The sequence below is a fragment of the Merops nubicus genome, unplaced genomic scaffold (genome assembly GCF_000691845.1).
Source record: "Merops nubicus isolate BGI_N331 unplaced genomic scaffold, ASM69184v1 scaffold10635, whole genome shotgun sequence".
Taxonomy (NCBI): Eukaryota; Metazoa; Chordata; class Aves; order Coraciiformes; family Meropidae; genus Merops; species Merops nubicus.
Window position 1 is genome coordinate 16,435 of NW_008608962.1, and position 21,908 is coordinate 38,342.

General features: G+C 44.5%; 1 protein-coding gene across 2 annotated transcripts; it reads left to right on the forward strand.

Annotated features, from left to right (window-relative positions):
* Positions 1 to 5,562: 5,562 nt before the first annotated feature.
* Positions 5,563 to 21,648, forward strand: MSN (moesin). Of its 2 annotated transcripts, XM_008940443.1 has the most exons (12): positions 5,563 to 5,640; positions 13,759 to 13,854; positions 14,395 to 14,669; positions 15,130 to 15,213; positions 15,529 to 15,675; positions 16,181 to 16,277; positions 17,259 to 17,422; positions 17,869 to 17,999; positions 18,667 to 18,827; positions 19,394 to 19,486; positions 19,910 to 20,143; positions 21,163 to 21,648. In XM_008940443.1, the coding sequence occupies exons 1-12, from the start codon at positions 5,578 to 5,580 to the stop codon at positions 21,325 to 21,327; spliced, it is 1,710 nt and encodes a 569-aa protein (XP_008938691.1). In that variant the 5' UTR covers positions 5,563 to 5,577; the 3' UTR covers positions 21,328 to 21,648. The 2 variants fall into 2 exon arrangements, with proteins under 2 accessions (XP_008938691.1, XP_008938692.1); XM_008940444.1 differs by lacking the exons at positions 13,759 to 13,854; positions 14,395 to 14,669 and having other exon boundaries at positions 5,582 to 5,640.
* Positions 21,649 to 21,908: the final 260 nt, after the last annotated feature.

The following is a 21,908-nucleotide window of genomic DNA, read 5'->3' on the forward strand; positions in this document are numbered from 1 at the left end:
GGATGAAGTTTTACTGTTATTTGCCTTTTTTGCTGAGTCAGCTGTTACACTTGACAGTTTTCGTGCTTTAATGACATGTGTGTTTCGGTTATGCACTCTGAAGACTGTAATATTGAGCTAGTTTTAATTGGTGTTTGGGTGCTTAAGGTAACTATAATGCATAAGAGCATTAAACTGCAAGATCCTCAGGCATCTCAGCATGTTCAGAAACTTGATCCACAGTCTGTAGCTGACTGTCCTGTGAGAGGTTTTAACGTACAGTGGGTGCAGACAGCTAGGATGTGTTTATAACTGGAGCCTTGCTGAAAGGTACAGTCAACTCGGTATCTGTCTGTCTTTGTCGGAAATGACATTAAAAATAGGCCCAACTGAATAACTGACTACTTCTGCAAAATGGGCTCAGAGGCTGTGCTGTCAAATGCATAGAAAGAACAGGGGATGAGTGGGGAAAGTGCTACTTCTTTTTATTTCCCCTCTTATGGTAGTCATGGGGGTGTCATATCTGGTAAAATATTGTAAGATAATGATCTTTGCTTGTGCCTATTTTTAGCCTTAGCATAAGATGACTAAAAGATGCGACAGAAATTGAGCTTTTTGGCATGTACATCAGCTCTTTCTTCAGGTTTTGCACTAAAATCATTAGGGATTCTTTAAAGGCTGAGTTCCTGCTACAGGCGATATTTAGGTACCAAAACAACACCAAGACACAATCGGTGCCTATAAGGGTGATGTTATAACGTGTACTCTGTAGCACTGAAGTCATACTTCTGGTTCACTGGTGCTGAGCACATCAAAGGTGGGCAAGCTTTCTCCTCTGCAATATTATGGTGACTTTATTCTAGTTGTCATTGTGGGGTGGAATGGGATACTTTCCTTGGCCTTACTGGCCCCACTGGGGCTCCAGTCAAATGAGGAGTGCGTGTCCCCAGCTAGATGGAGAGCAGGGTGGTGGGTAGGGAGTTAACCTCTGCCTGGGGGCTGCATTGTGGCTGGTGCCTGGAGTGTCTCTGCTGCAGTTCTGTTCCTGATGAGCTTAGGGATATGAAAAGGCCCTTTAAGGCAGCTGGAAGGGGGCTTGGTTTAATGAAGTGTAATCCCTTTAGAAATTGCAAGCACTTTCACATGACCCGATTCCAGCTCACCCTGACAGAGGACCCAGGGCTGTTCTGGTGGAGTGCTGGCACTCAGGAAGGAGCCAAATGTCTGTGAGTATTGCTGGTGCTGCAGGTGGGGAGGTGTTGGCTCTGATGCTCCTCTGCAGGTCAGTGTGTGACACTGAGATGTGACTCCTGCCCTGGCCATGGCTGCGTTGGCTGGCCAGCATGGTGAGGTGTGAAGCACGGCTCTGGGGAGCATTTCTCCTCCAGAAAACACTCATCTTTTTAAGGGACAGTGCAACAGCTCCCGTTATACTTACCATACTGTTGCTAATCTTGCTCAAAGCCAAAACAGGGCATGTTTTTAGATTATTAGGGTGCCTTATGAGAGAGATCTTGAGTTCAGAGCTTGTGAAACTCCGGTTGGGTTTAATGGTCAGAGCTACTGGAACTGATGTGTGGTGTTAGTCTAGTATCTTTGCCTGCAGTAACTGCTGAGTGAACTGGTGCCCTGTACCACAGGGTCTATAAAGGATGGCCTGAAATTTCTTTTGAACTGAAGTTCTGTTCTGTAACAGTCAGGTGAGCAATAAAATATGACTTTCCCCTGTGCTGTTTTCTCCAGAAATAGTCCACTTAGTGGCTTGAACCTGGAAAGTGTGAAAATAGGAAGCTTGCAGCCCACAGACCAGCAGGGTGTAACAGCCTCCTGGCATTCAGGAAATCCAGGGAGGAAAGAAGCTTTAGCTCAGGATCAGGGTTCTGTAGGTGCTGATGCTCTGTTGTGCTGACTCTACCTGTTGTTCTGACTGGAGTTCCCTAGTACCCTGTTCCTGTCTCAGCTTAGGACAAACCCCTGGTGCTGATGCAGGTACCGTGTGTGTGACGCAGGGCGGTGCTGTCGCTCTCCCCTCTGTCCTGCCACGTGCTACGGGTTTTCATTTTCGGAAGCAGCTGTAGCAGGTCATTGGTGGGGCTCACTCAGACCTGGAAGATAACTGATAATCATTGCTCCTAGTAAAACTTGCTGTGAATCTCAGTGGGGCCAAAAGCAAGACTTGAAAGTATATGGGCAGTGTTAAAATTTGTGAAAAAATGTTGCAGATAGACTTAAAGTACCAGGCACCTATCTCCTGTGTTTTGCTGAACAACATGAGAGGAGGATAGTGGTGTCCTGTAGCTTGTGAAAGCTCTTGCCTGTCAAAAGGAGCTTTCTTTAGCTGCAGCTGCTCTGGGGGCTGGAACAGTGTCTTCCATGCAAGAGGTTCTGTCTGTGCAGAAGGTCTTGCCTTCACCACAACACTGTCCTTGGCAGCAGGAAGCTCTTTAATATGCTCTGGTAGTGTTGACCTTTAGCTCTGCTTAGACTGGTAGAACAATGGTAATTCTTCAAACAAAGAAGAGCTGCTAGGTTTCTAGCTCTTTCCTGTAGCTGTTATTAAATGAATTGGTTAAATGTGTGTGCTTTTTTCCCTGGAATATTTTTTAGCGTGGTCAGTATAAATTTGCCTGTGGAAATGTGATAATCGATTTCTCTTTGCAGTGTGCAAGATGGCTTCCTCTGGAGACTTCACATAATGCTAATAGCTGGTTTTATGCAAAATATTTTATTAAATGCTGATAGAAAGACAAAGGAAGGTTATTTAAAGGCTAACTACCAGGGCAAGACTTCTGCTAGTTTAAGATCTTAAGTAGGATTTAGAAGGTTGGGGACGTTTGGATGCAGCAGTGAGTACATTATGAATGCAGTGATGGAAAAAATTCAGTGAGTGGATTTAAATAGGATTTCGGTATAAATTAATGTTAGAATAGTATTTTTGGTAAAGCTGTTGATTATTAAATCTAATAAGTCCTCTAAAAACATCTACTGAATGTTGAATGTTTAAGACAAAAGTTTGGTAACTACATTTTGGAAAAGGGGTGTAAGGTACTTGGGGGATGAGTGACTTGGGGGAGAGGCCAGGACCTTGTGATCTGATTGCTGGTGAGCAATGTCTTTTTCTCACTGTATTTACTTCTATTCCTTGTGTCTCAGCAGTGTGCACCTTCCCTGTCTCAACTAACAGAGCTAGATTTCTATATTCAAGCTGGTTATCTTACTGAGGAGCATTTTATTCTGTTTGTAACCCAAATGGTAAACGTGCTGATAGCTATGCCAGCCCTCAAACCTAAAAAACTTCATTAGATGGTTTAGAAATAGAAAGTATAAAAGCTTAATGCTGACAAATCTTTGGGCTTTTCTTAGAATAAATACTGATGGACAACTAGATAAATTATTTAATTGCATGCACATGCAGGGCCTGGCACCAGTTGTCAGAGTAGAGCAGTCTTCAGATCTCTTGTAGTTTGTCTGAGCTGCTGGCAGACCACATGAAGATCAGCAAAACTGACACCAATAGTGAGATGGCACCTGGGTGCCTTTCAGCTTGAAGCTCCCTTGATGTTTGGTTTTTCAGCCTTTTTATGTGCTTGGAGAACTGATTTGTGTTTCTGTGCCAGGGATGTACAAAAATGAAGCGACGCTCAGTAAAGCTGCGTCTGCTCTGAAGTGTTGTGAAGCCTCTTATCTGCTAGCTGTGAACAGAGAGCAGTGCCTCACCACCTGGAAGAGTAGAAACCTCACTGCGTGTTTCCCGTTCACAACAACTGGCTCAAAAAAAACCTGACTTGGTAGCATGTGAGGAAAAAATTCTTTGTATGTTGTGTCCACACTAATGAGGGCTTAACAAAGCTCAGTTATACAGCAAACTAACTTCTCAGCCAAGTATTAAACTACTCTGAAACAAGAGGTGAAAACATCCCTGGTACAGCCCAGGACGTGCTTTCCCAGCTCTGCCTGCTGAGGGTTAGCAGCAGGGAGTCGAGCGTGTCGGAGCTCTGTGGGCTGGGGGAAGCTGGGGTACTGGGGTGTGGTTCCCTGAAGCACAGGCACGTTTCCTGTGGTATCTTAGCTCATGCTGTCTTCTAAAGTAGCATATGCCGAATTTGCAAGTGCAGGCCCCATTCAGGACTTCACTGCTCCTAAACATGGGGTTGCTACTCATTCTGAGCACAGGGGGGCTTTGCTAGGGGGAAGAAAGTGTCTCTCTTCTTGCTGAAGGCACTGACTGATGATGGTAACTGGTTGGATAGCTTAAGTGCATTCACAGGAGTGATAATGAAGGAATTTTGCTGGTTCCAGCACAGGATCTTATTTTACAGCGATAACAAAGATGTGAGTCTTGCAAATGAGTATTCTGCATGAGTTATGAGGATACTTACTGAAGCAGTTTTATTTTAAATTTGAAGATCTGATTTACTCCAAATAGCTTAAAAGCTATTGGGGCACATATTGCAAAGAGCTGCCACAAATGTTTCAATGCTGTGGTCTGGTGCTTCCTCTGTGACAGAAATGTCTTCCATCTGCATTCAGGTAGGAGTATTCCTGTCTACCCCTGCGAATCTGCTCTGCCTTCCAGTTCTGAGTGGAAATGGCTATGTTATACACTACTGCTTGAGGTGAAGTACCTCTGCTCTTTAACCTGCTTCATGAAACCTGTGGGTGAAAGATGTACAGATGTCTTCCTGCTTCTGTGGGATGAAACTGCAAACTCCATTGCTGCAATCCCTTGCCACTTTCACTTCACATGTGAAAACATTGCCATGAGACTTTCCTGTCCAGTTAGTGTGTCATGTTTCTTCTGAAAACATTAATGGTCTTACTACTTATGTCTAAAGCTAATACCATAATGAAATCTTGACTGCAGTATTTAATGACACCTAAACCATTTCTGCAGTATTTAGAGGCCTTTCACCTCCCTGGAGGAACTGGAAAGCAGTAGGCAACTATGTAGAGATACTTCTGCTGCTTTGTGAAGTGTCTGCACGTACTGTAGCAAGTGTTAGTTCAGTGTATGTCCTTTTTGCATGTGTATGAGAGCTCATCCTTGAGTCCTGTCTGCTTCGTACCCACAGTCCCTGGAGTGTGTCAGGGATTGTGCCTCACAGGACCTCCAAACACCCGTGGAGACTGGAACAGTGTTGTTGGCATTGACTGGTCTTCTGTAGCAGGCTGAGCTGTTCATACTTCCAGGGAGCTCGTTGACACTCATCCTTCCAATGAGAGTGATGGATGTCTGGTTGTGTGTAGTGGGATGTGGAACATCTCTGCTCTTGTGAAAGAGTCCAGAATGTTCTACACTAGAAGTTCAACTTCATAAGCTGTAAATGGCTCTCACATGTGTCAGTGTATAGATAGGAATATTAGTAGGAACAGAGAGGATGAACTTGTGCCTCTTGGAACATGAAAGTTATATTCTACAGGGAAACTGGCAACACTGAGCTGGCAGGGCAGATGAGTTTGTAACTGATGGCAGTGAAATTCCTGGAGGCTTGGTAGCTGTAGGCAGATGTTCTACATGAGACTACCTGATAATAAAACCCAACATGTGTTGTAATGGCATATTTTTCTGTCTTCCAGATCAGTGTGCGTGTTACCACCATGGATGCTGAGCTGGAGTTTGCCATCCAGCCCAACACTACGGGGAAGCAACTCTTTGATCAGGTAAGTGAGGGAACTGCAGATCATCTAAAGTTGATACAGATGTTGTGATTCTATTAAGACAACAGCAAACAGTTTCTAAAGGACTTCAAAGATTAAGTGACAGTGTGTATACTAACTTGAAGAGAACTCATCATAGTAAGGAGTTAGAAACCTTTTACAAAACTGCATTTTTTTTTTTTTTTTTAATCTCCAAGAATGTGTTAGGAGCTAGTCTCAGCTCTAATGAACCGAACTGGTGCCACAGCTTATAATAATAATTGGAAAGCAATAGATGTCTGTAGTCTTATTTCATAAGGTAAGTCTTATGAGTGAGCTGGTAAGCTATCTTTGGTTGGTATACTGGCAAGCATTGCGTAATTGATTTCAAATAATGGTCTCTAAAACAGGAGAAGCCTAGCCAGGTTTCAGGTGTTGCTACAATTCTTAAGTGCAGGTGAAGTCGTATTCTATATTCCCATCAGGCCCCGAGGGAAATCTTAAGAGAAGTTGTGTACTGTATTGCATTGGACTCTTCATCTGGGTGCTTCAGCCTTCCTTTGCATTCACTGGCTAGGTGATTTTTCTCCTGCTTTGGTCAGACAGAAGCAGGGAAGTGTGGGCAGCCCAAAGCTGGAGCAGTTGAAGAGAGACTTTTTTTCAATTGCAGTGGCTGAAGCTTTGGCAGGCTCCACTAGGTTTTTCTGCTGTAATCATGAAGGCTGTGGATTTGCTACTTGGAGAAGAATCTTTAACAGTATTTATAGCTTAAAGAAAATGAATCTTGGATTTATGACAAGATGAAGAATCTGCCAGTCCTGATAGGTCAGATACGGGTGTGGTTCCCTTGTGCTAAGTGTTCTGAGGCCAGCTTTACATAGTACCTCTCTTAATGAGGAGACAAACCGAAGGATGACCCACCCATAGGAGTCAGCTATTTCATTTGGGGCCAACAAACTTAACTTAAAAGGTTTTTTAGATGTTTAACCACAAACTACTACTTTTTCTCATACTCAGCTGGATGATTCAGCACTACATATTATATTTGCAGCCCAGCCCTCAGATGGAGGGAACAGAGTGAAATCCTAGGCTGCAGTAAAGGAACGTGCTGCCATCATGGGAGAGGTGGAAAGGCTTCCAGGAGATTCTGCAGCATAGTTCTCAGCTGTCTGTGGTACTACGTAACAGCTCCTACATGTTTTAGCATTGTGTGGTTTCAAATCTGCCAGTTTTTGATTGATAGAAGTGGGAGCTGGATTCTGTGTGCAAGATGTAACTCCACCACAGTTACTTTGTGTGAGGATATGCCAATGAAACTGAGGTGATGTTCAAAAGATGAGCTTTTTTTTTGAGAGAGAGTGATTTTCATATGGATGCTTATTTTTCCATACCTGGTTTCTGACATTATCCAAGCAAAGTACCAGGTGTTAAGAAGTGAATCTGCAGGGAGTGGTATTTTGAATCTGCACATTTTTTTTTTTTTCAGTCAGCTCCAGACTATCTGCAGCTTTTGCTGCAAACTGACATTGCAGTGGCAGACTTGGGATTCAGTGAGTTGTCTCTGAGAAGCATCTGATCATGTTTCCAGCATGGGAACTCTTCATGTGATAGTAATTGATTTCATTCCTTTGGGTCATGTCTTGAACAGCTGCATGTTCTTTCTGCAGTTTCACACAGCACCTGTCTAAACAGAAGTTTGACTTCACGAAGGGAGGCAACAAATGCTGTTGCACACTAAGTTGCTAATGTAAATGAGGCAGGGTTTACTTCAGCTAAAATGGATTGTCAGTGGTGATGGAAGAGAAAATGGGGGGGTGTAGGGGGAAGGGGAGTGTCCAAAGCTAGCTGTTAAACATTTGCTCTTTCTAAAAGGTCTGGTGGATATCATCTCTTTATACTCTCCATATATCACATTTGCTGAACTAAGAATTAAACTGTTTTGTACTGCCTAGCACACAAGATGTCCCTGTAGAGGTAGTGATGCTGTTCCAGATAGGGCTGATGCTGAAATGAATGTCCTAGAGCCTCCCCAGCAGCTGATGGCCAGGCTTTTGACTAAATGGCTAGTCAAAGACCTAGCACAATGGTGCTGGGTGATGTTAGTCTGGTATCACCACGGTGACAGTGGTAGAAAGACAAACCTTCTGCGAGGGCTTGGGAATGTTGTAAGCTATAAGGTAGGGGTTTGGCACTAGATGTGGGGATGTCAAGTCTTCTCCCTCTAGTATATATTAGGAATTTTAGATGATACTGCTGTAGGAGTGGTTGAGGAGTCTAATCCCAGCTTCTCTTGCTGCCTGGCAATGTAATCTTTAGCCCTTTACAATTAAGGAAACTAATTGCAAAGGAGGTAGCTATTTGGCTCCTGCCTCAATGAGAAATGTTTCATCTTGGTCTCTGAATGCATATACACAACAGACTATCTGTCCATTTGTTTTTTTAATGGAAAGTCAAGGCTCTTTTCTATTGCAAAAAAGGCTTTATAGTCAGACTCGCACATAAAGGAAGGCAAGTACTTCTCATATATGGACATACTCAAACAGATAATTGATTATTGATGAGAACTAACTGAATACCAAACCAAAACATGAGAGCCTCTAGTAAACTGAGAGTAAATACTAAATGTGCTCCCTTTAGTATGGGCATGTGGGTTTAAATAATCGTCAGCTGGCATATATCCAGTATGTTTCAAATGGCTGAGCTGTTTGTGTGGATTAGTTCCTGTAAGGGACAGTCTGGAGCTGTTCTCCCTGCTGACACTGCTAATGGGGACTAAACAGTGACTGCTGTCTGACTGGTGATCTGTTCACTCTATCAGTTTCTATCTTGAAGGTGGTCTTGGGTCCCATGATGGGGTGTGTAAGAACAAAGTTCATTCTAGCTCCCTTGAACTGTGTTGTGCTCCTGGAACTGCTAGTCTAGTACTTTGTGTGATTCTGGTTCTGAAAAAAGAGCTGCTTTCATCACTGATTTTTTTGAGGGAAGGGAGAGTTCCTCTACAAAGCAAATTTACAGTTTTGCTGTTGCAGCACTTTGACCTTCGGGTGTGAAACCTGACTTTTGACTCTTTCACAATAAAATCCTAATATCCTGCATATTTTTGCTCTAGAATGCCCTTTCACTTTGAGCCATTAGTTCTGAGTTAAGCAAAAAGGAAGCTGCTAAGCATGACCAATGTTTTTAGCTAGACAGCTACCTTGGTGCATGCTGCTGGCTTTGTTCAGTAATGTTTAGGCAGCATGTGTTTCCACTTGTGCTGTTTAAGGGAAGATAAATATATTCATTATGCCACACATTCTGACCTACTCTGAACAGGATTCAGAAAACTATTGGAAAGCTTATATCTAGGTAGTAGCAACTTCATGAAGAACATTTTCAGCCAAAAGTTCCACAGTAATAATAGGTGAATGAGCTTGAATTTTTGTAGTGTTGTAGACAATGCAGATGCTTCACTGTTTTCTTGGAAATAATCTTTTGCCCAAAAGTAGCTGGCTGTAGAAATATTATTGAGCTGATACATGTTGCAGTAGCATAACGATTTGTACTGGAGATCTTACTATATCACCCCATCCCCACGTCTTAACTGCACAGCTTCAGCTTGAACAGCTTAAGCTTGTAAGCACAGACAAAACCTGGATTGAGACAGGAGGATTTTACTGTCTGTTTTCTGTGTCTTTGCTTATGTACCTCTTAGCATCAGCTGCTGGATTCCAGTGCTTTCTGACTCACTAGTAAAAACAGTAACTCTGCTCCCATCCTTCAGCCACTAGTGATGGACTAAAAGAGGAGCTTGGGGATGTGCTATGCCTGTCAGGGGTGCTGCTCATCCCACAGGCCCAACTGCTTCCCGGGAATTACCTTGGCATACTGCGTTCCTGGGAATGCAGGGCACAGGCACTGCAGGAGTGGCAGCTGCTTGTCTCCTACGTGCTGCATGAGGCAGCTTCTCAAATGCTGTTTCTGATCACTTCTGACCTCGTATCCTACTAGCACCGTGTTCTTTCATTCCCCTTCAGAGCCCCTTATTTCTTCTAGTCTCTGGTGGAGTCTTAGCTGTCTGCTGTGCTAGGTCTGTTGGGTGGTGGATGCAGTCAGTGGGTGGGCATCTCTATCCATTCCACAGGCCTTACATCAGGATTTTTATTTAAAAATGAGTTGTACTTGCTAAACTATTCAGGCAGTACTTCCTTCCCCAACCTAAAACGAACTTTCTTTAGCTTCAGAACAGATTTACTTCTCAGTGATGTGTTTAAGTGTTTTCTGAGGCTATAACTGGCCATGTAAACGTCAGTCCTTCCAATGCCAGTTTTTGGACATTGTCAAGTCTAGAAGAGGGTGGCTTCAATATGCCACTCCAGAATAAGCCTTTAAAACCACTCGAACTCATGAAAGGAGAGATCTGTCCAGTTAAGGGCAGTGGTGCCAAGTCATGGTTTAAGGAGAAAGTGGCAGAAAAACTTTAATATCTGCCACTTCAGATTTTGAAAGCATGTGTTTACCATTTCTAGGAGGCTTTTCTTCAGTTTTGTGGGCTTTTGGAGTCAAAACTACACTTGTAATAGAAAGTTACACTCAGCTATGGGTTAAAATTATAACAATAAGCATTTTTCTGCTCACTCTAACCCTAGTCACTGATGTTGTATTTTATGGTCAGCATTGAACCTAATACGTAGTGGAGTGTGTGGTGTGGTTTTTTTGTGGGAGGTTGTTTGTTTGTTTGTTTGTTTGTTTTGTTTTTTAAGGTTCCTAAAGTTTTCATTAAGAGCCAGAGCTCCTAAGATTGAGTTCACATGCCCTTGATATCCAGTAGATGAACGCACTGAACTGAAAACTTACTCTGACAGTTTCATGGTAGAAGGTGTCAAGTCTTGGGACAATGGTTGTTTCCTCCAGTAAACCCCAGAACTCCTGTTTGTGTAAGGAAGGCTTGTGGTTGAGTGTTACGGAAATGTCTCAAATTTCACAAGAACATGTGGAAACTTACTGGCTTTGTAAATGCAGTAGTCAAATCAAAAGTGGACCATGTGTTTCTAAGGAGATCGATGGCCAACTGTAATAGGCTTAAACTTGGGGAAGATCCTGTAATTTGGCACTCTGGACATGTTAGCACTTTGAAAGAGAAAGTTAGAAATCAGCCAAATGGAAAGGGAACAGTTGAATATTTATGGCTGCAGATGGAGCCCATCTTGAGTGCTAGGTTAGGGTACCTGGAAGACCTTGTTTTCTAGGTTGTTTTTGACTATGGCATGTGAAACTGCAGGAGTGGCATCAATTCAGAGTTTCTCTGGCACTAAGGTTTTCTAGTGGTTTTCTCTCAGAAGTACTTGGAATGCCTGTCATAGGAAGGGAGGGGGGCCCACTTAATTTTTAATTAGGATAGCAGGTGAGATGCAGGAGAGATTTGTGCTGCATTATAGCCTGGTACACTTTGGCCTCTGGCTCAGGAACCTGGTCTGAGTGGAATGTCTTGTCTGCTTGCATGTGGTCTTGCCCATGCATAGGTGGTGCTTTCTCAGCCCTTGTTTGCTGGTGTGGTGGTGTATCACCTGGGTTGACAATGAGGGCAATCTTCAGTCACCATCTTGATGCTAAAATCCGTGCATAAGAGGCTGCTTTTGGTTCCCCTTCTGCTGTGAGGGAGCAGTCAATGGCAAGAACATAGTTCAAAGGGAGATGGGCAAGTGCTGAGGGGAAGGACAGGAGTCATGCAGACCCGGAAAAATGTGGAGTAAAGAGAAGCGAGCGACAGTTACCTGTTTGTGTTTCTTCTCTGAACACAAGTAAAAAATTGAAGTGTACTAGTATGTGCATACGTTGTGCAGAAGGTGAAGTGAGACTTGCCAGAAATGCACCTTTTCTCCTGATGCAGAGTTGCTTACTAAGTGGGATTTTAAGTTAATGGTACTTGATGAAGAGCTTTATTATGGCCAGTCCAGGTATTGTGGGACAGCTGGATTTTAAGGCTGCCTGTAGTTTGTTTCCAGTTGTAGGCCAAGCCTTGTACTGGATGGCAAACAAGACTCAGGGACTGACTTAATGTTCTCCCTGGCACAAAGAACAGATGCCACTCTTCAGCTGAGAGTGTAAACTGGGCATTGAAGTATAGTAGTCTGTGTTGAACAGTGCTTTGTATTCCCCTGCCCATGTCCCTCTGTCCTCAGCCACTGCCAGTAACCTTTTTGGAACATCTCGCCGTTCTCTGGGGCTCTGAATGCCATACACCCCCAAACGAGGTGGGGCTGCTGACTGCCAGCCAAGCTCCTCGCAGCTGTCCAAAGCCTTTTCTCCTCCAGGCCTTGTGCCGTGCGGAGGGAGGGCGGCCGTGCCCGGCCGCCGCGCAGGCCCCGGCTGCGGCGTGACAGTCCCTTTGTGCAGCGCCCCGGTGGGGTTCTGCCTTTCACTCCCTGCTGGCAGCACAGCCTGTTGGATTCCCAGGCTCAGCTGCTGACAGGTGGGGCAGCGGGAGAGCTCCTGTCCCGTTTGGATGTTAATGGTGCCAAGAACAGAGCTTTCCCTGGGCCCTGGGACAGCCTCTCTTCCCTGCCTGGTGCCCCGTGCGTGCAGTGCATACAGCAAGCTCTGAGCCTTCTTGGCAAGGCTCCTTAGTTACATGCATCCTGCTGCTACATGACTTGCACAAGTGCAGGTGTATCTGCCCCACACTCCCATGTGTTTACAGGAGCTTTAGGCCAGCTCTCCAGTTCATATTCAAGCGAGGATAGGCTGAATAATTTCATGGACACCGGGGGGGTGATGTTTACAGACTACGTGGCCTTGCACAGGTTCTGTCTCTGTGCTACTAATGGATGTATCTGCTGAAAGCTCCCTTTGGTTTTTGGGCCTGAAAGGAGCTAGGGCACTAATGCTGCTTTTGTAAGGACAGAAGAAATGTCTGATTCAAGCCCTGAAGATTCTAATTAGTGATGTGTTTGCAGAGAACCTGTGTCCCTGGTATTGGATCCTTGCCTAAGCTAGAGACCACATCAGAAGGGAACAAAGCGTGTCCTTAGGATTCAACAACAAAGTAGTTTAAAAGGAAGTAAAGCATTTAGGGAGAAATCTTAAAACATGAGACAAGGCAGTTCAAAATTACCTTGGCTTATCTGGCAGGGGAGACACCATGGTCAGGCAGCTGGTCTTCCCAGGGCAGGACTCCTCCCCTCCTCTTCAGCTAAGTGCTTCTGAAGGAGGGTAATTGTGATCAAGACTGAAGGGTGCGTGCTGTGTAAAACCAGCCAAGTGTTGTACTTCAGTTACAGTGTCGACCTAAAGACAAGTGGCTTTTCCCTTCTTCCTTGTCTAGTAATGGAGGTGAGAGGTCAGTACTTGGTTTGCAGGTATGAGGATAACTCCTGGGGGTTCGGGAGAAATGTGGTGGAACTTCAGTTTATAGGCTTGCTGCACCCTGTGGCATGTCCCAGGTTTGCCAGGCTTTATCAAGAAACTTCCCTCTCCTTTTTACCTGCAGTGGCATTATACTGCAGGAGTCTTGCCTCTTGTCTCCTGTGACAGGATGGCTGTAAAGCCTTCTTAACTCTTATTTACATAGCACCCGTGGTGTGCTGGGGAAATGGCTGAGGAGAGAGCTTACGTAGCGGTGTAGTTAACTTCTGTGGTGGTTTTGTCCTGGCACAGGGGAGAGCGTATCACTTTACCCACTGCAGTACCTCCTAACGGTGCCACTCATTAGAGCTGCACAAAAGACCTGTCTACAGCCATTGGTGGAGTAGAATACAAATCTTAAAATAGCACAGCCTAGCAGGGTGATTTGTGGCTTGTGCAGGAGTCGTACATTTGTGTGATAAGTGAGGGGCATACCTGAAAACGGAGCTGGACTGTTGGTGGCTGGGAGGCCTGTTACGTTGGCTATGTGTGTTGGCTTGTAAGTAGCTGAAGAGAACAGTTTTGTTTATATATAGCAGCAAGCCTCAAAGAAATGATGGCGATGGAAGAGTGCATTGTATCCCCCACTTAAGACCCCTGAGATGCCCTGTCGTCTGTGTTTGCGCACTGCAGCGGGGGAGGTGAAGGTTAGGGAACTGGTCATCTTTGTGTTCATCTGAACTTACCTCTGGCGTGTTCTCTGCCACCAGTGCAATCTGCTTGTCTGCCTGAGGCTCTTGCTAATGATGTTTCTTTCAGGTCGTCAAGACAATTGGTCTAAGAGAGGTGTGGTTTTTTGGACTTCAGTATCAGGACACCAAGGGCTTCTCAACATGGCTGAAATTGAACAAAAAGGTATGTTTGCTCTAAGCTTTCACGTGCCCTGGGTTCCCTTCTCTTGAAGGGCAGGGACAAATTCAGTCTCCTTACTTCTGTCAGGGTCAGGGATCTGTTCTTGCCCTTCCACATACTTGAAGTGTACTGCAAGATTGCCACATTGGTGTTGTGTTTCTTCAGTCCATGCCACCCCCTCCTCCAGGATACAGGAGTTGTGGTGTCTGACCTGGTTCTCCTGCATCTGGGCCTATTTGTTATCCGGGCCAGACCTGTTACCCTTCTTGGGTAATGTGTTAATGTGGTGGTTGGAGAGAAACCTGGAAAGTAACTTACCTAGCACTGATTGTAACTAGTGGCTTCTTTAGGTCCTGTTAGGGAGAGGTGATGAGGTATTTAGCAGGAAGGAGTTGAAAAATCCTTGTTTTTCTGCACACTCACATCTACATGGGAAAGGAGGTTTTTTTTTTTTTTTTTAACTGTGTGCTTGTCTTCCTGTTTGTAAACCTGCTCCACTTCGCTTGGTATTTAGGCTACAAGAATCTGATAACTCTGTTCCAGGTAACAGCACAAGATGTACGCAAAGAAAGCCCTCTGCTTTTCAAATTCCGTGCCAAATTCTACCCAGAGGATGTGGCAGAAGAGCTGATCCAGGACATCACGCAGCGCCTTTTCTTCCTCCAAGTGAAGGAGGCAATTCTGAATGATGACATTTATTGCCCTCCAGAAACAGCTGTCCTCCTGGCTTCTTATGCTGTCCAGTCAAAATATGGAGACTTCAACAAAGAGGTACACAAGTCTGGCTACCTTGCTAGTGACAAACTGCTCCCACAGAGGTAAGTGAACCTGAGTAGCCTTAGACCACCTTTGCCTTAAAAGCTTAGGGAAATTTTGGGGGTGGGTGAGGGTGCTGGTGTCTTGGTTGGAATGTTCAGAATGAAATATAGCATGGTACTTCTTTGAAGATTGGGAGTATACATTTAATTAAGAGCTTCAATCTTAAAACATACTATTGCTACTGAAGAAACTCTAATCATAAGTAGTCAGAGAAGCTCCAAAACAAAACAGTATAATGCTATAAGGAGAATAAACAGCTGAATACAGCTTGTCATTTGTCAGGATGAATTGAATACTGACCAGTGTGTCTCCAGCCTTATAATAAAACTGTATTTCCTGGAATATTTTTGTGGGGAACTGTGATACCAATGAATATTTAATGGAGCGTCAATCAAGAGTGATGTGGCTGCGTGAACACGTGCAGTGGCTGGTCTTAAACATCCCATGTTCTCTTTCCAGAGTTCTGGAGCAGCACAAGCTTAACAAGGACCAGTGGGAGGAGAGGATCCAGGTGTGGCATGAGGAGCATCGAGGAATGATTAGGTAACTGACACAGTATGAAACGTTGTATTTAAAGTAGTGTGTAGTGTATGAATATATACAAAAATCTGTGTCTTGCTTCAGGATGAGTTAGAATTCTTCAGGTTTACATGCCTCTGCCCTTGCTAGTCCACATCAGCTGTCTGTTCTTAGTAAAACAAAGCTGAGTTTGTGGGGTTTGTAATTATCTACTAGGGTGCTGCTTAGTGTCTTTGCCAGCTTGTTGCTGCTCTGCCCATGTAGGAAGACAGCATCTTCTTACTCTGACAGCTTATAGACTCAAAAAAGGAATACCTGCTTTATTTTTGCATGTTGCAGAGAAGATGCAGTCTTGGAGTACCTGAAAATTGCACAGGATCTGGAAATGTATGGTGTGAACTACTTCAACATTAAGAACAAGAAGGGCTCTGAACTCTGGCTAGGTGTAGATGCTCTTGGACTCAACATTTATGAGCAGAATGACAGGTAATAAACTCCCTCTCCTCATTATTGCTGTCAGCTCCTTTGCAGTATAAAGACATTCACAATTAATTTTTCCTGGAATTCAAGTCTTTAAACTCTAAAGTTTCTATATCATTCTTGGGTATATTTTTGACACTACCAGAATGATCCATAAAACATTCTGCATTGGACCAAAAAACCCCAAGAAAGTGGCAAATCCTATCAAGCTAGTTGTACTTGTATGCCTAGTCTTCCTGCCGCAGATGGAGTCTCCATTTCTCTTTTCCATTAAAAACAAAACAACTCCAAACACAAAGCTGGGGGGGGGCTGGGGGGAAAGGCAGGATTGGAAAGCCTGCTTCTTATGTTTCTAGTTCACTTGCATGACTACCTTGGGTTGCTGATTCCAGTCAGCATAAGAGCAGTGAAATACAAGAGCAGATTTAGTAGAATTTTGAGGTCTATATTGTAAGTCAAGAATGAGGAATGACTTGGGGCTCATATTTCCTTTTGCTTTCCATTTATGCAGGCTAACACCGAAAATTGGATTCCCTTGGAGTGAGATCAGAAATATTTCATTCAATGACAAGAAATTTGTTATCAAGCCTATTGACAAAAAAGCACCAGTAAGAAGCAACATTCAAATTAAACTTTGGGCCTCTTAGATGAATGATCTCTTGTATTGTACACAATCTTTTCATCAATACTGTCAATGCTGACTTAAGCAGTGCTCTACTACCTGATCTATTCAGGGCAGTAGGCACAGAATGGGTCTAATAGCAGTAAGGTGATAGTAGGGATTTGTGTCTGGCTAGAAGGGTAGAAATTTGTTCAGTATAACCTTAAGCTTTTCAAAGTCAGTGGCAGGGAGAAGCTTTTTCCTTGGTGTTTCTGTTCTCCTAAGACTGTTGAGATTCTCTAATAATACAGCAAGGGAGCTGAGACACCTGTTAACCACGAATGCTTCCTTTGCAGCCTGATGGCTTTAGTAATGTGGGATGATCTTTTGAAGTTTTCATGTCACTTGAGGCTGAAGCTTCAGGTCATTTTGTAGGATATGCTGGGAGGGTTATTTTTTTTTCTTGTGAATTTATGATGAGTGTAATTGGTTTAATATTTAAGGCTTGGCAATTTCCTTTGTCAGCTGATACCTTCTGTTGTTCTGGTCACTCTGGTTGCATTGCTGCTTGGAAGCATTTCCCTGCTGCTTTTTAACAAAACAAAATTGTGTGTGCATTGGACATAATGTGTAACCCTGTCTGAGACAAGACATTACACTTGAAGTCATAGTCTGTGTGCCGTGTAAACCAGCTCCTGATGGTGTTTGTAAGGGAACAGTGAAGCTGAGTAGTTGTGTACTCTGTGCCAGGGATGCTTTATAATAAAACCCAGTACACTGTAACTTGGGCAATTCTGCCCTGTGTGTAACTGTCGGGTTGAAATTAATTCCTGAAAGGTGGGTGTCTGACTGCCACCACTGATCCACTGGACACTGGTAAGGGAAGCTGGCCAGCAGTTCTGAAAAGCTTAGGATCTTGGAGCATATTACACACACAGGGGGCTTCTTACGCTTAGAGCGGGTCTGATGCTGCCTCTCTTGTCTCAAGGACTTTGTATTCTACGCTCCTCGGTTACGGATTAACAAGCGGATACTGGCACTCTGCATGGGGAACCACGAGCTCTACATGCGCAGGCGTAAGCCGGACACCATTGAGGTGCAGCAGATGAAGGCACAGGCTCGGGAGGAGAAGCACCAGAAACAGATGGAGAGGTTGGTAGACCTCTGTTCTCAGTAACCTGGACTTTGTCAATCACTGTACAGTAGCATTGTGTGTTAGATATGCTGGCAGCACCTTCATCTGCTTGAGCCAAAAACAGAGCAGCTTGCTTTCTACTCAGCAGATCCAGGAGGATGATTGAATGGCACTTACCACAAATGTGACCCACCATCACTTTCTTAAAGATCTGTCTGTCTATTTGATGAGAGTAATATGGATCTTGGTACAAGGAGCTTTTCCTTACAGTACTGCTATTATGAAATTGTCTTTAAGATGAGCACCAGCAGAGTTTTTTCTTCTTGAACGTCTATGAAGGGTCATGTCTGAAGTAAAACTCATCAGCCAGGAGTGCCTCTTATGTGCTCATGGCTTCACTAGGAAAGCACTCCCATCTGAGTAGCTGCAATTTCAGACTAACACTATGACTTTCTCTCATCAGAGCACTGTTGGAGAATGAGAAGAAGAAGAGAGAGTTGGCAGAAAAGGAGAAGGAGAAGATTGAGCGTGAGAAAGAGGAGCTAATGGAGAGACTCAAGCAAATTGAGGAACAAACCAAGAAAGCTCAGCAAGGTAACGTGAAATGCATTTCCTTAGATGCATAGTCTGAGTGAGAAGAGTTCAAGCAGTAAAGCTATGAGCATCTCTGAGCTATTTGCCTCTCTGGTATCATGTGCTAACTGGTGTTGGGGCCCTGGTTTAGCCTTCTGAAGCCGAACATAAGCCCTCTGTATGCCACTGCTGAAATAGGACTTGCATTAAAGAGATGGGTGGCAGCCAAGGTGCCTCTCACAGTCAGAGTACTTTGTAGTCTTTCATGTGCTGGCTGCAAGCTTTATCCCAGAACATCTGTAGAGGAAGGAGTCAAAAAGTGTATAAGGGTCGCAACTGCCAGTACTCTGCTGTGATTATTATCTGATTGCTCAATGGGTGTTAGTGTGGTGTTGCCCAAGCCAAATTCTGTAGGCTTCTCTGCCTTTAAGGATGTCATTTTGGCATGATTATGTCCCCACAAATCAATCGGGCAGGTAATCTTGTGGCTTGGAACAGGCCTGGCTCTTAGTCTTCCAGCTTCAGTTATAATGTGAAGGAGAGGAAAGGAGACAGTTGCTTTGCATCTCTCCTTTATCTCTGGATGAGGGAAACTCCTCATCCAGAATGTAGGTGTAAGGGCACCTTCCTCTTCGGCTACCATTCTTTACTTTGATCTCTCTTCAAATGCATTCCCCTATTCTTTCAGAACTAGAAGAACAGACCCGCAGAGCTATGGAGCTGGAACAGGAGAGAAAACGGGCTCAGGAGGAAGCAGAGAAACTGGCTAAAGAACGTAGAGAAGCAGAAGAGGCCAAGGAGGCCCTATTGAAAGCATCCCATGATCAACAAAAGACTCAGGAACAGCTGGTAAGTGGGCAAGCTGAAAGTCAGGTAGGAAAATAGTGGCATGGTAGGTAGGCATCTAAGCTCTTGAAGCAAACCAGAGTATGAATATAGTGAGGAAGCATAGTGTGGTTCTTTAATTTTTAGCATCAAGCATATGAACTTATACCCAAATAAAAATATATTTGTATAGTAGATCCTGTTGTGCCTTTTTTTTTTTTTATTTTTATTTTGTATGTGATGCTGAGAACAGAGTGCAGAGCTCACCAATTGCTTTCCTGGGTTTCAATTCAGAGAATTGAGTTCTGTAGCTGTGTTTGTAGGGGTGAAAAAAGCCAAATGAAGCCAACTGGCCCTGCAAAAACCCACGAGAACAACACCCCCCACCCCCACCCCCCCCAAGAAATCCCAAAACTTTGTTTCCTTTTCCCTAGCACCCTGGGGATGTCAGTGGGACTGAAGTTAACAGGAGGGCTTTCTCCTTACTGAAAAGATATTAGAGATACTATTTGAGTTCTGGACTTGGACTAAATGCTGCTTTTTTTGCAGGTGTTTTGGTTTTGTCCCCACTAAAAGCCTTTCTTTTGCAGGCTGCTGAGATGGCAGAACTCACAGCTAGGATCACGCAGCTGGAGCTGGCGAGGCAGAAGAAAGAGAGTGAGGCCCAGGAGTGGCAGCAGAAGGTAAAGCAGGACCTGAGCAAATGGCAATACTTTTTGTCGAGTTGATCCTTATTCTGTGTTGTGACCTAAACTACTGCACTACATACCATACTGGGCTGGGTGCCTGCAAGCTTGAGGCAGTTGCAAATACCCGACTTTGCTTTTCTTGGTGCTACATTGAAACTCCATATAGCAATGTTTTTGACTCATTAGGCCTATAGCCCATTTTCCATGAATTATAACCATTCTTGAAGTCTCTGAAGTGTTGGCCAACAAAGTTTTGCAAGAGACTGGCTGAGTAGTTTGGGAACATACCAGTTTCGTGTGCAAGAGGTGCAAGGTCTCCTGCAGTAAGCACTGAGTAGTGCTTCTCTGTGCTCCTGTGAGAAGTCTCACATGCTTTTGGGATTATGTTGACTAACTCAGTGGCATGCCCTCCTGCAGGCACAGATGGTGCAGGAGGACCTAGAAAAGACCAAAGAGGAGCTGAAGACTGCCATGAGCACCCCTCATGTCACTGAGCCCATGCACTCCGAGAACGAGCACGATGACGAGCAGGACGAGAACGCGGCAGAGGCCAGTGCTGAGCTGCGCTCGGAGGCCACCATCAAGGACCGCAGCGAGGAGGAGCGCACCACGGAGGCAGAGAAGAACGAACGGGTCCAGAAACACTTGAAGGTAACGTGCTGGCAGCAGAGAGGGTGTGTCTGAGTGCTGCTTCTGTTCGTCTTGCCATTCAGAGCAGCTGGGAGGTATTAGTGGTATTAAAAAAAAAAAAAAAAATTAGGAGAGATGGGGGTGATCATCATCTTGCCAGACAGCTGCTTAACCATTGAGCAGAGAGTGAGATTCTCCTGGCACTTGACTTCCGTGTCACTGGAACTAGTGAAGAATTTTCAAGTAGTGACAGGAAGCAACGTCTGTCAGATGTAGTGTGCTTGTGTGAGTCTTGCCAGCCATCTGACAGCTGTTCACAGCCCTGGCTGCAAGGAATCAGAACTTGGTCCAGCTCCTATCACACAGCTGTCTCCAGCTGGCTTGTATGACTGGATTGCATTGCAGAACGCTGAGGGCAGCCCACTGGGGCTCAGCATGGAGAGAGCAGAGTGGCACTGCTTCTTATAAGGAACTCCCATGTTCTGGCGGTGACTCTTTCCAAGCAGTCTGTTACACTGACTTGCACCAGGCTCTGGGTGTTCTGCATCATGCTGTGGTGGTTATGCTCAGGAAGACTGACAGAGGTGCACTTAATCTTCTGCAACATATTTCTTTCATGGCAGGAGGCTTACAGTTATTCAAATTCAGCAAGATGCTCCTGTTGTCTTTAGGGATACCTCCACTCAACTGCTTTTCTGAAGTACACTGGAGGCAGTCTTTCTTAGGATGGTAGACATAAATAGGATGACAGCTGTGTGATGTTTTCTGCCTTCACGTGTTAGGGAAAAATATTAAAAACTTGCACAGAATCATAGAATAGCTTAGGCTTGAAGGGAGCTCTTAAGATCATCTAGTCCCACTTCCTTGCTCAAGCAGGGTCAGCTAGAGCAGGTTGACCAGAACTGTAAACAGTTGGGCTTATCTGTTTCCTGTTTCCATGGATATTGAATCCCTATGAGGATCAGCAAGGAACCTCCCTGTCCAGCTTTGAGTCTCTGGCATGTGCTAACTCTTTGCTATCTGTTCCCCCTTTTCTGAAGGCTCTTTCCTCTGAGCTGGCAAATGCTCGGGATGAAACCAAGAAGACAGCCAATGATATGATCCATGCTGAGAACATGCGCCTAGGTCGAGACAAGTACAAGACCCTCCGTCAGATCCGGCAGGGCAACACCAAACAGCGCATCGATGAGTTCGAGTCCATGTAAACTCTCCCCTTACCTGCTGCCCTGCACTCTTCTCCCCTCTCTCCCATTCTCTCCCATCATTCACTCACAATCATGCTACGCTGGAACCACTACAGAAGAGTGACCATGGTCTTATTTATCAAGTGTTGGGTAAATGCTGGAGTTGAGCAACAGAAGAAAGAATAGTATATACATATTCCTGGGGTGGCTTGGGAAAGCAAACATGTATTTGGGGTAATCTGAAATTGTTTGGCTTTGGGAAATGTCTCACTGCACTTAGTTTTGTTATTACTTACTGAAGTGGCTGTTGGTGTTCTCTCCCTTTGGGTGGGGAAGCCAGCAGATACTTCTACTGAATTACGTACGGTAAAGTGCTAACGGTTTGACACTGTGCCTTCCTACTAACCTGCACAAGCTTCAGTATTAAACTCAGTAGCCAGGGTATGAATTTCTGACTTAACAGAGGGTCTGAATCATGTAGTTGAGAAGGGGAGGCTGAAGCTTAGAAAGAAGACTTGGAGGTAGAATATGGACTTTCTAAAAGACCAAAGCTTTTGTCCTTCAAACATAAGCAGACCAAACAGATTTTGTGTCATTCCTGC

Coding starts and splice junctions, on each gene's coding strand:
- MSN (XM_008940443.1), top strand. CDS start 5,578: ATGGATGCTGAGCTGGAGTTTGCCATCCAGCCCAACACTACGGGGAAG. Junction 18,000..18,666: donor AACCAAGAAAGCTCAGCAAG/GTAACGTGAAAT, acceptor CTATTCTTTCAG/AACTAGAAGAACAGACCCGC. Junction 18,828..19,393: donor AAAAGACTCAGGAACAGCTG/GTAAGTGGGCAA, acceptor TTTCTTTTGCAG/GCTGCTGAGATGGCAGAACT.